At 48.7% G+C, this 14,570-nt stretch overlaps 1 protein-coding gene across 1 annotated transcript in view; it reads left to right on the top strand.

The window, feature by feature from the left end:
• Window positions 1-14,570, top strand: part of LOC121286119 (mucin-19-like) — a 199,089-nt gene that overhangs the window by 130,324 nt on the left and 54,195 nt on the right. Inside the window, exons 66-68 of the mRNA XM_041203108.1 lie at window positions 505-561; window positions 982-1,038; window positions 1,623-1,679. Of these exons, the coding sequence (XP_041059042.1) occupies window positions 505-561; window positions 982-1,038; window positions 1,623-1,679 (171 nt within the window). The remainder of the gene's footprint in view (window positions 1-504; window positions 562-981; window positions 1,039-1,622; window positions 1,680-14,570) is intronic.

Here is a 14,570-nt window from a genome sequence, read left to right on the forward strand (position 1 = left end):
AATATGTTTCTGGAAAGACAGAGAACATTATTTTCTGAAAATGGAATACAGCAAAGTTTCCATCAGCAAATAATTGGTGAAGTGTGATGAGAAGTGCCATGTGCTGAGTGGGATTTTTACATTGCGCCCTTGAAGTTGTTAGAAATATCAATCAGTTTGAAATCATGCAAATTAATTGTGCCTGTAAAGAGCGCTCAATCTTGTGATGTAATGCAAATGAAGCATTTGCTGACACCATGTCATTGAAGATATAATTGCCTGTAAATTAAGTGCCTCTTATCGGCAACTTTGTCCAGGAATTGCTCTGGAAGTTAACCTCTGCCTTATTGGAAGGGAATTGCTGCTAGGCTGTTGTATATAGTTATTGTTCTGTTCCTATCTTTGTAGAATTAATTGTAAGTTGCTTCTTCAATTGAACTAGATGATGCGAATATCTCAACATTATCTCAGAAGCCGATGCAGCCAGTAGTGAATTAATAATCTGCCATTTCCTCTGGCATTTAGGGCCAACGCCATTTGGAGGAACAGGAAGACCAAGAACTTCAGAGACCACCATCAGTGGTGAGTATGGCTCTTCTCCTCATCAGCATGTTAAGTTAAATTTCTGTGATTCGGTATAATTATTCTGAAATATTTCCTCTGCTACGTTAATTATAATCTTTCCTTGTAAACAACTGCTCATTCTTTTCAACAAAAGATTATGATGTGTTTGTTGACATCCTGTCATTAATGATATTCTTGCCGAAAAGCAAATACCTTTTGCAGGCAACTTGCTCCAGCACCTGCTCTGGAGGTTGACCGCTAGATTTTGAGAATTGAATTGGTGTTAGAAGATTTGGGAATAATTATTTGTCTTTTCTTACCTTGTAGTATCATCTCTAACTTTCTCCTTCAACTGATGTAAATTCAGTGTACATTTTCTAGGAAAGCAATGCAGCCAGTAGTGATTTAATATATTGTACCATTTTCTCCGGTATTTAGGGCCAACACCATTTGGTGGAACTGGAAGACCAAGAACTTCAGAGACCACCATCAGTGGTGAGTATTGTTCTTCTCCTCATCAGCATGTTAAGTAAAATTCTGCGATTCGGGTATAAGTATTCTGTAATATTTCCTCTGCTACATTAAGTATAATCCTTCCTTGTAAACAATCGTTCATTCTTGTCGACAAAAGCCAATGAATTGTTTGTTGACATTTGTTGACACCATGTTATTCATGATATTCTTGCCTGAAAAGCAAATGCCTTTTGCAGGCAATTTGCTCCAGCAACTGCTCTGGGGTTTAACTGCTAGATTTTGAGATTTGAATTAGTGACAGGAGAATTTTGGGTATATCTCTTTTTCTGTTTCTTACCTTTCTAGTATCATCTCTACATTCTCCTTCAACTGAAGTAAGTTCAGTGTACATTATGTAGGAAAGCGATACAGCCAGCAGTGAATTGAGATGCTTTACCATTTCTCTGGTATTTAGGGCCAACTCCATTTGGAGGAGCAGGGAGACCAACAACTTCAGACACTACCAGCAGTGGTGGTGAGAATTGTTCTTCTCCTCATCAGCATGTTAAGTTAATGTTGTGCGATTCGTGTATTAATATTCTGTAATATTTTCCTCTGCTACATAGTGCCAACACTAACGACAATGACAGGTGTAATTCCTGCTTCAGAGACTAGCATTTCTGGTGAGTAGAGCTAATTTCATTCGATTAGGTGAAATTATTTCAGAACGATTTATGATTTAGCGCTCTGCAACATGATCTCTGCTGCATAGGACCAGCTCCAGCTACAGGAACAGGATTTGCCATGGTTTCAGAAACAGGATTACTGGTGAGCACATGTTTTCTCATTGCCATGTGAAGTTTGCCCTGCCATCTGCAGGAAGTCAAGGGTCTTGGATGTTTTTTGCAAAATTCAAGTTGATGATATGTTGGGTCCAATCACCTGGAAATGTATAAATGAGTGCCAAATGAGTTGTTCCACAGTATTATTGGTAATGTTCTTACTTCATAAATGTGCTTCTTTATGCTTTTTTCTGGCAGTGGTTTCTGATGGTAAAATTGTCAAATGATAATAAATTGTTAACAAAAACAGAATTACCTGGAAAAACTCAGCAGGTCTGGCAGCATCGGCGGAGAAGAAAAGAGTTGACGTTTCGAGTCCTCATGACCCTTCGACAGAACTTGAGTTCGAGTCCAGGAAAGAGCTGAAATATAAGCTGGTTTAAGGTGTGTGTGTGGGGGGCGGAGAGATAGAGAGACAGAGAGGTGGAGGGGGTTGGTGTGGTTTGTAGCGACAAACAAGCAGTGATAGAAGCAGAATATCAAAAGATGTCAACAACAATAGTACAATAGAACACATAGGTGTTAAGATAAAGTTGGTGATATTATCTAAACGAATGTGCTAATTAAGAATGGATGGTAGGGCACTCAAGGTATAGCTCTAGTGGGTTTTTTTTTATTTTATATAATGGAAATAGGTGGGAAAAGGAAAATCTTTATAATTTATTGGAAAAAAAAGAGAAGGGGGAAACAGAAAGGGGGTGAGGATGGGGGAGGGGACTCACGACCTAAAGTTGTTGAATTCAATATCAGTCCGGAAGGCTGTAAAGTCCCTAGTCGGAAGATGAGGTGTTGTTCCTCCAGTTTGCGTTGGGCTTCACTGGAACAATGCAGCAAGCCAAGGACAGACATGTGGGCAAGAGAGGCAGGGTGGAGTGTTAAAATGGCAAGCGACAGGGAGGTTTGGGTCATTCTTGCGGACAGACCGCAGGTGTTCTGCAAAGCGGTCGCCCAGTTTACGTTTGGTCTCTCCAATGTAGAGGAGACCACATTGGGAGCAACGAATGCAGTAGACTAAGTTGGGGGAAATGCAAGTGAAATGCTGCTTCACTTGAAGGAGTGTTTGGGTCCTTGGACGGTGAGGAGAGAGGAAGTGAAGGGGCAGGTGTTGCCATCTTTTGCGTGGCAAGGGGTTGTGCCATAGGAGGGGGTTGAGGAGTAGGGGTGATGGAGGAGTGGACCAGGGTGTCCCGGAGGGAGCGATCCCTACGGAATGCCGATAAGGGGGGTGAAGGGAAGATGTGTTTGGTAGTGGCATCATGCTGGAGTTGGCGGAAATGGCGGAGGATGATCCTTTGAATGCGGAGGCTGGTGGGGTGATAAGTGAGGACAAGGGGGACCCTATCATGTTTCTGGGAGGGAGGAGAAGGAGTGAGGGCGGATGCGCGGGAGATGGGCCGGACACGGTTGAGGGCCCTGTCAACGACCGTGGGTGGAAAACCTCGGTTAAGGAAGAAGGAGGACATGTCAGAGGAACTGTTTTTGAATGTAGCATCATCGGAACAGATGCGACGGAGGCGAAGGAACTGAGAGAATGGGATGGAGTCCTTACAGGAAGTGGGGTGTGAGGAGCTGTAGTCGAGATAGCTGTGGGTGTCGGTGGGTTTGTAATGGATATTGGTGGACAGTCTATCACCAGAGATTGAGACAGAGAGGTCAAGGAAGGGAAGGGAAGTGTCAGAGATGGACCACGTGAAAATGATGGAGGGGTGGAGATTGGAAGCAAAATTAATAAATTTTTCCAAGTCCTGACGAGAGCATGAAGCAGCACCGAAATAATCATCGATGTACCGGAGAAAGAGTTGTGGAAGGGGGCCGGAGTAGGACTGCAACAAGGAATGTTCCACATACCCCATAAAGAGACAGGCATAGCTGGGGGCCCATGCGGGTACCCATAGCCACACCTTTTATTTGGAGGAAGTGAGAGGAGTTGAAGGAGAAATTGTTCAGCGTGAGAACAAGTTCAGCCAGACGGAGGAGAGTAGTGGTGGATGGGGATTGTTCGGGCCTCTGTTCGAGGAAGAAGCTAAGGGCCCTCAGACCATCCTGGTGGGGGATGGAGGTGTAGAGGGATTGGACGTCCATGGTGAAGAGGAAGCGGTAGGGGCCAGGGAACTGGAAATTGTTGATGTGACGTAAGGTGTCAGAGGAATCACGGATGTAGGTGGGAAGGGACTGGACAAGGGGAGAGAGAAGGGAGTCAAGATAACGAGAAATGAGTTCTGTGGGGCAGGAGCAAGCTGAGACGATCGGTCTACCGGGGCAGTTCTGTTGTGGATTTTGGGTAGGAGATAGAAGCGGGGCCGTCCGAGGTTGGGCAACTCTCAGTTGGAAGCTGTGGGAGGGAGATCCCCAGAGGAGATGAGGTCAGTGACAGTCCTGGAAACAATGGCTTGATGTTCAGTGGTGGGGTCATGGTCCAGGGAGAGGTAGGAGGAAGTGTCTGCGAGTTGACGCTCAGCCTCCGCGTGGTAGAGGTCAGTGCGCCAGACACAACAGCACCGCCCTTGTCAGCGGGTTTGATGACAATGTCAGGGTTGGACCTGAGAGAATGAGTGCAGTAAGTTCAGAGAGAGACAGGTTAGAATGGGTGAGAGGAGCAGAGAAATTGAGACGACTAATGTCGCGCCGACAGTTCTCAATGAAAAGATCGAGAGAAGGAAGAATCCAGAGGGAGGGTCCAGGTGGAGGGAGAATATTGAAGATGGGTAAAAGGATCCGTTGAACTGGGAGAGGACTCCTGCCCAAAGAAGTGAGCCCGGAGACAAAGACGGCGGAAGAGTTCAGCATCATGCCAAGCCGAAATTCATTGAGGTGAGGGCGTAAGGGTATGAAACTAAGTCCTTTGCTGAGCACTGAACGTTCAGCATCGGAGAGGGGAAGGTCAGGGGTATAGTGAATACACGGCTGGGGTTGGGATTGGAAGATGGGGTGGGGACGGAGGGACAGGCAGGGGGTGGAGGGTCCTAGATGGGTGTTGGTGTCGATGAGTTGTTGGAGCTTGCGTTCCTTAGCACTTGAGAGAAAGAGAAAAAGTTTCTTGTTGAGGCGTCGGATGAGCCGAAGGATAAAATGAAACTGGGGGCACGCGCAGCTTGAAAAAGGGTACGGCGGTGCTGCTGGAGGGAGAGGTCGAGTGTGTTCATATGGCGGCGCATGGCACTGAGAGTGGATTTCAGAATGTGACGGGAACAGCCAGTCCGAGAAACGTTTTATGTCCCGGAGATACCTGTAATCCTGGGTGGGTTCGAAACATGAGGGGTGGAATTTCAGTTGAAATCCATGTGGGGTAAGTCGGAGACGGAGACAGTCACTGAGAAAGGAGATATGGCTTTGAAAGCGGGTTTTAGTAAACACCTTGTCAAACACTAGGAGAGAAATGGAAAGCAATGAAGGTGAACAAGGCAACAGAGAAATCCGGAAATCTTGTCGCAGAGAGGAACAGAACTTCTTCAAGGAGGTAGGCATTTCTTGAAGAGCAGTGGCAGTCAATTAAACACAGAGATAAAAACAAAAAAACTGCGGATGCTGGAAATCCAAAACAAAAACAGAATTACCTGGAAAAACTCAGCAGGTCTGGCAGCATCGCGGAGAAGAAAAGAGTTGACGTTTCGAGTCCTCATGACCCTTCGACAGAACTTGAGTTCGAGTCCAGGAAAGAGCTGAAATATAAGCTGGTTTAAGGTGTGTGTGTGGGGGGCGGAGAGATAGAGAGACAGAGAGGTGGAGGGGGTTGGTGTGGTTGTAGCGACAAACAAGCAGTGATAGAAGCAGAATATCAAAAGATGTCAACAACAATAGTACAATAGAACACATAGGTGTTAAAGATAAAGTTGGTGATATTATCTAAACGAATGTGCTAATTAAGAATGGATGGTAGGGCACTCAAGGTATAGCTCTAGTGGGTTTTTTTTTATTTTATATAATGGAAATAGGTGGGAAAAGGAAAATCTTTATAATTTATTGGAAAAAAAAAGAGAAGGGGGAAACAGAAAGGGGGTGAGGATGGGGAGGGGACTCACGACCTAAAGTTGTTGAATTCAATATTCAGTCCGGAAGGCTGTAAAGTCCCTAGTCGAAGATGAGGTGTTGTTCCTCCAGTTTGCGTTGGGCTTCACTGAACAATGCAGCAAGCCAAGGACAGACATGTGGGCAAGAGAGCAGGGTGAGTGTTAAAATGGCAAGCGACAGGGAGGTTTGGGTCATTCTTGCGGACAGACCGCAGGTGTTCTGCAAAGCGGTCGCCCAGTTTACGTTGGTCTCTCCAATGTAGAGGAGACCACATTGGGAGCAACGAATGCAGTAGACTAAGTTGGGGGAAATGCAAGTGAAATGCTGCTTCACTTGAAAGGAGTGTTTGGGTCCTTGGACGGTGAGGAGAGAGGAAGTGAAGGGGCAGGTGTTGCATCTTTTGCGTGGGCAAGGGGTTGTGCCATAGGAGGGGGTTGAGGAGTAGGGGGTGATGGAGGAGTGGACCAGGGTGTCCCGGAGGGAGCGATCCCTACGGAATGCCGATAAGGGGGGTGAAGGGAAGATGTGTTTGGTAGTGGCATCATGCTGGAGTTGGCGGAAATGGCGGAGGATGATCCTTTGAATGCGGAGGCTGGTGGGGTGATAAGTGAGGACAAGGGGGACCCTATCATGTTTCTGGGAGGGAGGAGAAGGAGTGAGGGCGGATGCGCGGGAGATGGGCCGGACACGGTTGAGGGCCCTGTCAACGACCGTGGGTGGAAAACCTCGGTTAAGGAAGAAGGAGGACATGTCAGAGGAACTGTTTTTGAATGTAGCATCATCGGAACAGATGCGACGGAGGCGAAGGAACTGAGAGAATGGGATGGAGTCCTTACAGGAAGTGGGGTGTGAGGAGCTGTAGTCGAGATAGCTGTGGGTGTCGGTGGGTTTGTAATGGATATTGGTGGACAGTCTATCACCAGAGATTGAGACAGAGAGGTCAAGGAAGGGAAGGGAAGTGTCAGAGATGGACAACGTGAAAATGATGGAGGGGTGGAGATTGGAAGCAAAATTAATAAATTTTTCCAAGTCCTGACGAGAGCATGAAGCAGCACCGAAATAATCATCGATGTACCGGAGAAAGAGTTGTGGAAGGGGGGCCGGAGTAGGACTGCAACAAGGAATGTTCCACATACCCCATAAGAGACAGGCATAGCTGGGGCCCATGCGGGTACCCATAGCCACACCTTTTATTTGGAGGAAGTGAGAGGAGTTGAAGGAGAAATTGTTCAGCGTGAGAACAAGTTCAGCCAGACGGAGGAGAGTAGTGGTGGATGGGGATTGTTCGGGCCTCTGTTCGAGGAAGAAGCTAAGGGCCCTCAGACCATCCTGGTGGGGGATGGAGGTGTAGAGGGATTGGACGTCCATGGTGAAGAGGAAGCGGTAGGGGCCAGGGAACTGGAAATTGTTGATGTGACGTAAGGTGTCAGAGGAATCACGGATGTAGGTGGGAAGGGACTGGACAAGGGGAGAGAGAAGGGAGTCAAGATAACGAGAAATGAGTTCTGTGGGGCAGGAGCAAGCTGAGACGATCGGTCTACCGGGGCAGTTCTGTTTGTGATTTTGGGTAGGAGATAGAAGCGGGCCGTCCGAGGTTGGGCAACTATCAGGTTGGAAGCTGTGGGAGGGAGATCCCCAGAGGAGATGAGGTCAGTGACAGTCCTGGAAACAGTGGCTTGATGTTCAGTGGTGGGGTCATGGTCCAGGAGAGGTAGGAGGAAGTGTCTGCGAGTTGACGCTCAGCCTCCGCGTGGTAGAGGTCAGTGCGCCAGACAACAACAGCACCACCCTTGTCAGCGGGTTTGATGACAATGTCAGGGTTGGACCTGAGAGAATGGAGTGCAGTAAGTTCAGAGAGAGACAGGTTAGAATGGGTGAGAGGAGCAGAGAAATTGAGACGACTAATGTCGCGCCGACAGTTCTCAATGAAAAGATCGAGAGAAGGTAAGAATCCAGAGGGAGGGGTCCAGGTGGAGGGAGAATATTGAAGATGGGTAAAAGGATCCGTTGAACTGGGAGAGGACTCCTGCCCAAAGAAGTGAGCCCGGAGACGAAGACGGCGGAAGAAGAGTTCAGTATCATGCCGAGCCCGAAATTCATTGAGGTGAGGGCGTAAGGGTATGAAACTAAGTCCTTTGCTGAGCACTGAACGTCAGCATCGGAGAGGGAAGGTCAGGGGGTATAGTGAATACACGGCTGGGGTTGGGATTGGAAGATGGGGTGGGGACGGAGGGACAGGCAGGGGTGGAGGGTCCTAGATGGGTGTTGGTGTCGATGAGTTGTTGGAGCTTGCGTTCCTTAGCACTTGAGAGAAAGAGAAAAAGTTTCTTGTTGAGGCGTCGGATGAGCCGAAGGATAAAATGAAACTGGGGGCACGCGCAGCTTTGAAAAAGGGTACGGCGGTGCTGCTGGAGGGAGAGGTCGAGTGTGTTCATATGGCGGCGCATGGCACTGAGAGTGGATTTCAGAATGTGACGGGAACAGCAGTCCGAGAAACGTTTTATGTCCCGGAGATACCTGTAATCCTGGGTGGGTTCGAAACATGAGGGGTGGAATTTCAGTTGAAATCCATGTGGGGTAAGTCGGAGACGGGAGACAGTCACTGAGAAAGGAGATATGGCTGTGAAAGCGGGTTTTAGTAAACACCTTGTCAAACACTAGGAGAGAAATGGAAAGCAATGAAGGTGAACAAGGCAACAGAGAAATCCGGAAATCTTGTCGCAGAGAGGAACAGAACTTCTTCAAGGAGGTAGGCATTTCTTGAAGAGCAGTGGCAGTCAATTAAACACAGAGATAAAAACAAAAAAACTGCGGATGCTGGAAATCCAAAACAAAAACAGAATTACCTGGAAAAACTCAGCAGGTCTGGCAGCATCGGCGGAGAAGAAAAGAGTTGACGTTTCGAGTCCTCATGACCCTTCGACAGAACTTGAGTTCGAGTCCAGGAAAGAGCTGAAATATAAGCTGGTTTAAGGTGTGTGTGTGGGGGGCGGAGAGATAGAGAGACAGAGAGGTGGAGGGGGTTGGTGTGGTTGTAGCGACAAACAAGCAGTGATAGAAGCAGAATATCAAAGATGTCAACAACAATAGTACAATAGAACACATAAGGTGTTAAAGATAAAGTTGGTGATATTATCTAAACGAATGTGCTAATTAAGAATGGATGGTAGGGCACTCAAGGTATAGCTCTAGTGGGTTTTTTTTTTATTTTATATAATGGAAATAGGTGGGAAAAGGAAAATCTTTATAATTTATTGGAAAAAAAAAGAGAAGGGGGAAACAGAAAGGGGGTGAGGATGGGGGAGGGGACTCACGACCTAAAGTTGTTGAATTCAATATTCAGTCCGGAAGGCTGTAAAGTCCCCTAGTCGGAAGATGAGGTGTTGTTCCTCCAGTTTGCGTTGGGCTTCACTGGAACAATGCAGCAAGCCAAGGACAGACATGTGGGCAAGAGAGCAGGGTGGAGTGTTAAAATGGCAAGCGACAGGGAGGTTTGGGTCATTCTTGCGGACAGACCGCAGGTGTTTCGAACCCACCCAGGATTACAGGTATCTCCGGGACATAAAACGTTTCTCGGACTGCTGTTCCCGTCACATTCTGAAATCCACTCTCAGTGCCATGCGCCGCCATATGAACACACTCGACCTCTCCCTCCAGCAGCACCGCCGTACCCTTTTTCAAAGCTGCGCGTGCCCCCAGTTTCATTTTATCCTTCGGCTCATCCGACGCCTCAACAAGAAACTTTTTCTCTTTCTCTCAAGTGCTAAGGAACGCAAGCTCCAACAACTCATCGACACCAACACCCATCTAGGACCCTCCCACCCCTGCCTGTCCCTCCGTCCCCACCCCATCTTCCAATCCCAACCCCAGCCGTGTATTCACTATACCCCCTGACCTTCCCCTCTCCGATGCTGAACGTTCAGTGCTCAGCAAAGGACTTAGTTTCATACCCTTACGCCCTCACCTCAATGAATTTCGGGCTCGGCATGATACTGAACTCTTCTTCCGCCGTCTTCGTCTCCGGGCTCACTTCTTTGGGCAGGAGTCCTCTCCCAGTTCAACGGATCCTTTTACCCATCTTCAATATTCTCCCTCCACCTGGACCCCTCCCTCTGGATTCTTACCTTCTCTCGATCTTTTCATTGAGAACTGTCGGCGCGACATTAGTCGTCTCAATTTCTCTGCTCCTCTCACCCATTCTAACCTGTCTCTCTCTGAACTTACTGCACTCCATTCTCTCAGGTCCAACCTGACATTGTCATCAAACCCGCTGACAAGGGTGGTGCTGTTGTTGTCTGGCGCACTGACCTCTACCACGCGGAGGCTGAGCGTCAACTCGCAGACACTTCCTCCTACCTCTCCCTGGACCATGACCCCACCACTGAACATCAAGCCATGTTTCCAGGACTGTCACTGACCTCATCTCCTCTGGGGATCTCCCTCCCACAGCTTCCAACCTGATAGTTGCCAACCTCGGACGGCCCGCTTCTATCTCCTACCCAAAATCCACAAACAGAACTGCCCCGGTAGACCGATCGTCTCAGCTTGCTCCTGCCCCACAGAACTCATTTCTCGTTATCTTGACTCCCTTCTCTCTCCCTTGTCCTGTCCCTTCCCACCTACATCCGTGATTCCTCTGACACCTTACGTCACATCAACAATTTCCAGTTCCCTGGCCCCTACCGCTTCCTCTTCACCATGGACGTCCAATCCCTCTACACCTCCATCCCCCACCAGGATGGTCTGAGGGCCCTTAGCTTCTTCCTCGAACAGAGGCCCGAACAATCCCCATCCACCACTACTCTCCTCCGTCTGGCTGAACTTGTTCTCACGCTGAACAATTTCTCCTTCAACTCCTCTCACTTCCTCCAAATAAAAGGTGTGGCTATGGGTACCCGCATGGGCCCCAGCTATGCCTGTCTCTTTATGGGGTATGTGGAACATTCCTTGTTGCAGTCCTACTCCGGCCCCCTTCCACAACTCTTTCTCCGGTACATCGATGATTATTTCGGTGCTGCTTCATGCTCTCGTCAGGACTTGGAAAAATTTATTAATTTTGCTTCCAATCTCCACCCCTCCATCATTTTCACGTTGTCCATCTCTGACACTTCCCTTCCCTTCCTTGACCTCTCTGTCTCAATCTCTGGTGATAGACTGTCCACCAATATCCATTACAAACCCACCGACACCCACAGCTATCTCGACTACAGCTCCTCACACCCCACTTCCTGTAAGGACTCCATCCCATTCTCTCAGTTCCTTCGCCTCCGTCGCATCTGTTCCGATGATGCTACATTCAAAAACAGTTCCTCTGACATGTCCTCCTTCTTCCTTAACCGAGGTTTTCCACCCACGGTCGTTGACAGGGCCCTCAACCGTGTCCGGCCCATCTCCCGCGCATCCGCCCTCACTCCTTCTCCTCCCTCCCAGAAACATGATAGGGTCCCCCTTGTCCTCACTTATCACCCCACCAGCCTCCGCATTCAAAGGATCATCCTCCGCCATTTCACCAACTCCAGCATGATGCCACTACCAAACACATCTTCCCTTCACCCCCCTTATCGGCATTCCGTAGGGATCGCTCCCTCCGGGACACCCTGGTCCACTCCTCCATCACCCCCTACTCCTCAACCCCCTCCTATGGCACAACCCCTTGCCCACGCAAAAGATGCAACACCTGCCCCTTCACTTCCTCTCTCCTCACCGTCCAAGGACCCAAACACTCCTTTCAAGTGAAGCAGCATTTCACTTGCATTTCCCCCAACTTAGTCTACTGCATTCGTTGCTCCCAATGTGGTCTCCTCTACATTGGAGAGACCAAACGTAAACTGGGCGACCGCTTTGCAGAACACCTGCGGTCTGTCCGCAAGAATGACCCAAACCTCCCTGTCGCTTGCCATTTTAACACTCCACCCTGCTCTCTTGCCCACATGTCTGTCCTTGGCTTGCTGCATTGTTCCAGTGAAGCCCAACGCAAACTGGAGGAACAACACCTCATCTTCCGACTAGGGACTTTACAGCCTTCCGGACTGAATATTGAATTCAACAACTTTATGTCGTGAGTCCCCTCCCCCATCCTCACCCCCTTTCTGTTTCCCCCTTCTCTTTTTTTTTCCAATAAATTATAAAGATTTTCCTTTTCCCACCTATTTCCATTATATAAAATAAAAAAAAACCCACTAGAGCTATACCTTGAGTGCCCTACCATCCATTCTTAATTAGCACATTCGTTTAGATAATATCACCAACTTTAACTTTAACACTATGTGTTCTATTGTACTATTGTTGTTGACATCTTTTGATGATCTGCTTCTATCACTGCTTGTTTGTCGCTACAACCACACCAACCCCCTCCACCTCTCTGTCTCTCTATCTCTCCGCCCCCCACACACACACCTTAAACCAGCTTATATTTCAGCTCTTTCCTGGACTCGAACTCAAGTTCTGTCGAAGGGTCATGAGGACTCGAAACGTCAACTCTTTTCTTCTCCGCCGATGCTGCCAGACCTGCTGAGTTTTTTCCAGGTAATTCTGTTTTTGTTTTGGATTTCCAGCATCCGCAGTTTTTTTGTTTTTATCTCTGTGTTTAATTGACTGCCACTGCTCTTCAAGAAATGCCTACCTCCTTGAAGAAGTTCTGTTCCTCTCTGCGACAAGATTTCCGGATTTCTCTGTTGCCTTGTTCACCTTCATTGCTTTCCATTTCTCTCCTAGTGTTTGACAAGGTGTTTACTAAAACCCGCTTTCACAGCCATATCTCCTTTCTCAGTGACTGTCTCCGTCTCCGACTTACCCCACATGGATTTCAACTGAAATTCCACCCCTCATGTTTCGAACCCACCCAGGATTACAGGTATCTCCGGGACATAAAACGTTTCTCGGACTGCTGTTCCCGTCACATTCTGAAATCCACTCTCAGTGCCATGCGCCGCCATATGAACACACTCGACCTCTCCCTCCAGCAGCACCGCCGTACCCTTTTTCAAAGCTGCGCGTGCCCCCAGTTTCATTTTATCCTTCGGCTCATCCGACGCCTCAACAAGAAACTTTTTCTCTTTCTCTCAAGTGCTAAGGAACGCAAGCTCCAACAACTCATCGACACCAACACCCATCTAGGACCCTCCACCCCTGCCTGTCCCTCCGTCCCCACCCCATCTTCCAATCCCAACCCCAGCCGTGTATTCACTATACCCCCTGACCTTCCCCTCTCCGATGCTGAACGTTCAGTGCTCAGCAAAGGACTTAGTTTCATACCCTTACGCCCTCACCTCAATGAATTTCGGGCTCGGCATGATACTGAACTCTTCTTCCGCCGTCTTCGTCTCCGGGCTCACTTCTTTGGGCAGGAGTCCTCTCCCAGTTCAACGGATCCTTTTACCCATCTTCAATATTCTCCCTCCACCTGGACCCCTCCCTCTGGATTCTTACCTTCTCTCGATCTTTTCATTGAGAACTGTCGGCGCGACATTAGTCGTCTCAATTTCTCTGCTCCTCTCACCCATTCTAACCTGTCTCTCTCTGAACTTACTGCACTCCATTCTCTCAGGTCCAACCCTGACATTGTCATCAAACCCGCTGACAAGGGTGGTGCTGTTGTTGTCTGGCGCACTGACCTCTACCACGCGGAGGCTGAGCGTCAACTCGCAGACACTTCCTCCTACCTCTCCCTGGACCATGACCCCACCACTGAACATCAAGCCATTGTTTCCAGGACTGTCACTGACCTCATCTCCTCTGGGGATCTCCCTCCCACAGCTTCCAACCTGATAGTTGCCCAACCTCGGACGGCCCGCTTCTATCTCCTACCCAAAATCCACAAACAGAACTGCCCCGGTAGACCGATCGTCTCAGCTTGCTCCTGCCCCACAGAACTCATTTCTCGTTATCTTGACTCCCTTCTCTCTCCCCTTGTCCAGTCCCTTCCCACCTACATCCGTGATTCCTCTGACACCTTACGTCACATCAACAATTTCCAGTTCCCTGGCCCCTACCGCTTCCTCTTCACCATGGACGTCCAATCCCTCTACACCTCCATCCCCCACCAGGATGGTCTGAGGGCCCTTAGCTTCTTCCTCGAACAGAGGCCCGAACAATCCCCATCCACCACTACTCTCCTCCGTCTGGCTGAACTTGTTCTCACGCTGAACAATTTCTCCTTCAACTCCTCTCACTTCCTCCAAATAAAAGGTGTGGCTATGGGTACCCGCATGGGCCCCAGCTATGCCTGTCTCTTTATGGGGTATGTGGAACATTCCTTGTTGCAGTCCTACTCCGGCCCCCTTCCACAACTCTTTCTCCGGTACATCGATGATTATTTCGGTGCTGCTTCATGCTCTCGTCAGGACTTGGAAAAATTTATTAATTTTGCTTCCAATCTCCACCCCTCCATCATTTTCACGTGGTCCATCTCTGACACTTCCCTTCCCTTCCTTGACCTCTCTGTCTCAATCTCTGGTGATAGACTGTCCACCAATATCCATTACAAACCCACCGACACCCACAGCTATCTCGACTACAGCTCCTCACACCCCACTTCCTGTAAGGACTCCATCCCATTCTCTCAGTTCCTTCGCCTCCGTCGCATCTGTTCCGATGATGCTACATTCAAAAACAGTTCCTCTGACATGTCCTCCTTCTTCCTTAACCGAGGTTTTCCACCCACGGTCGTTGACAGGGCCCTCAACCGTGTCCGGCCCATCTCCCGCGCATCCGCCCTCACTCCTT

The sequence above is a fragment of the Carcharodon carcharias genome, chromosome 13, assembly GCF_017639515.1.
Source record: "Carcharodon carcharias isolate sCarCar2 chromosome 13, sCarCar2.pri, whole genome shotgun sequence".
NCBI classification, from domain to species: Eukaryota; Metazoa; Chordata; class Chondrichthyes; order Lamniformes; family Lamnidae; genus Carcharodon; species Carcharodon carcharias.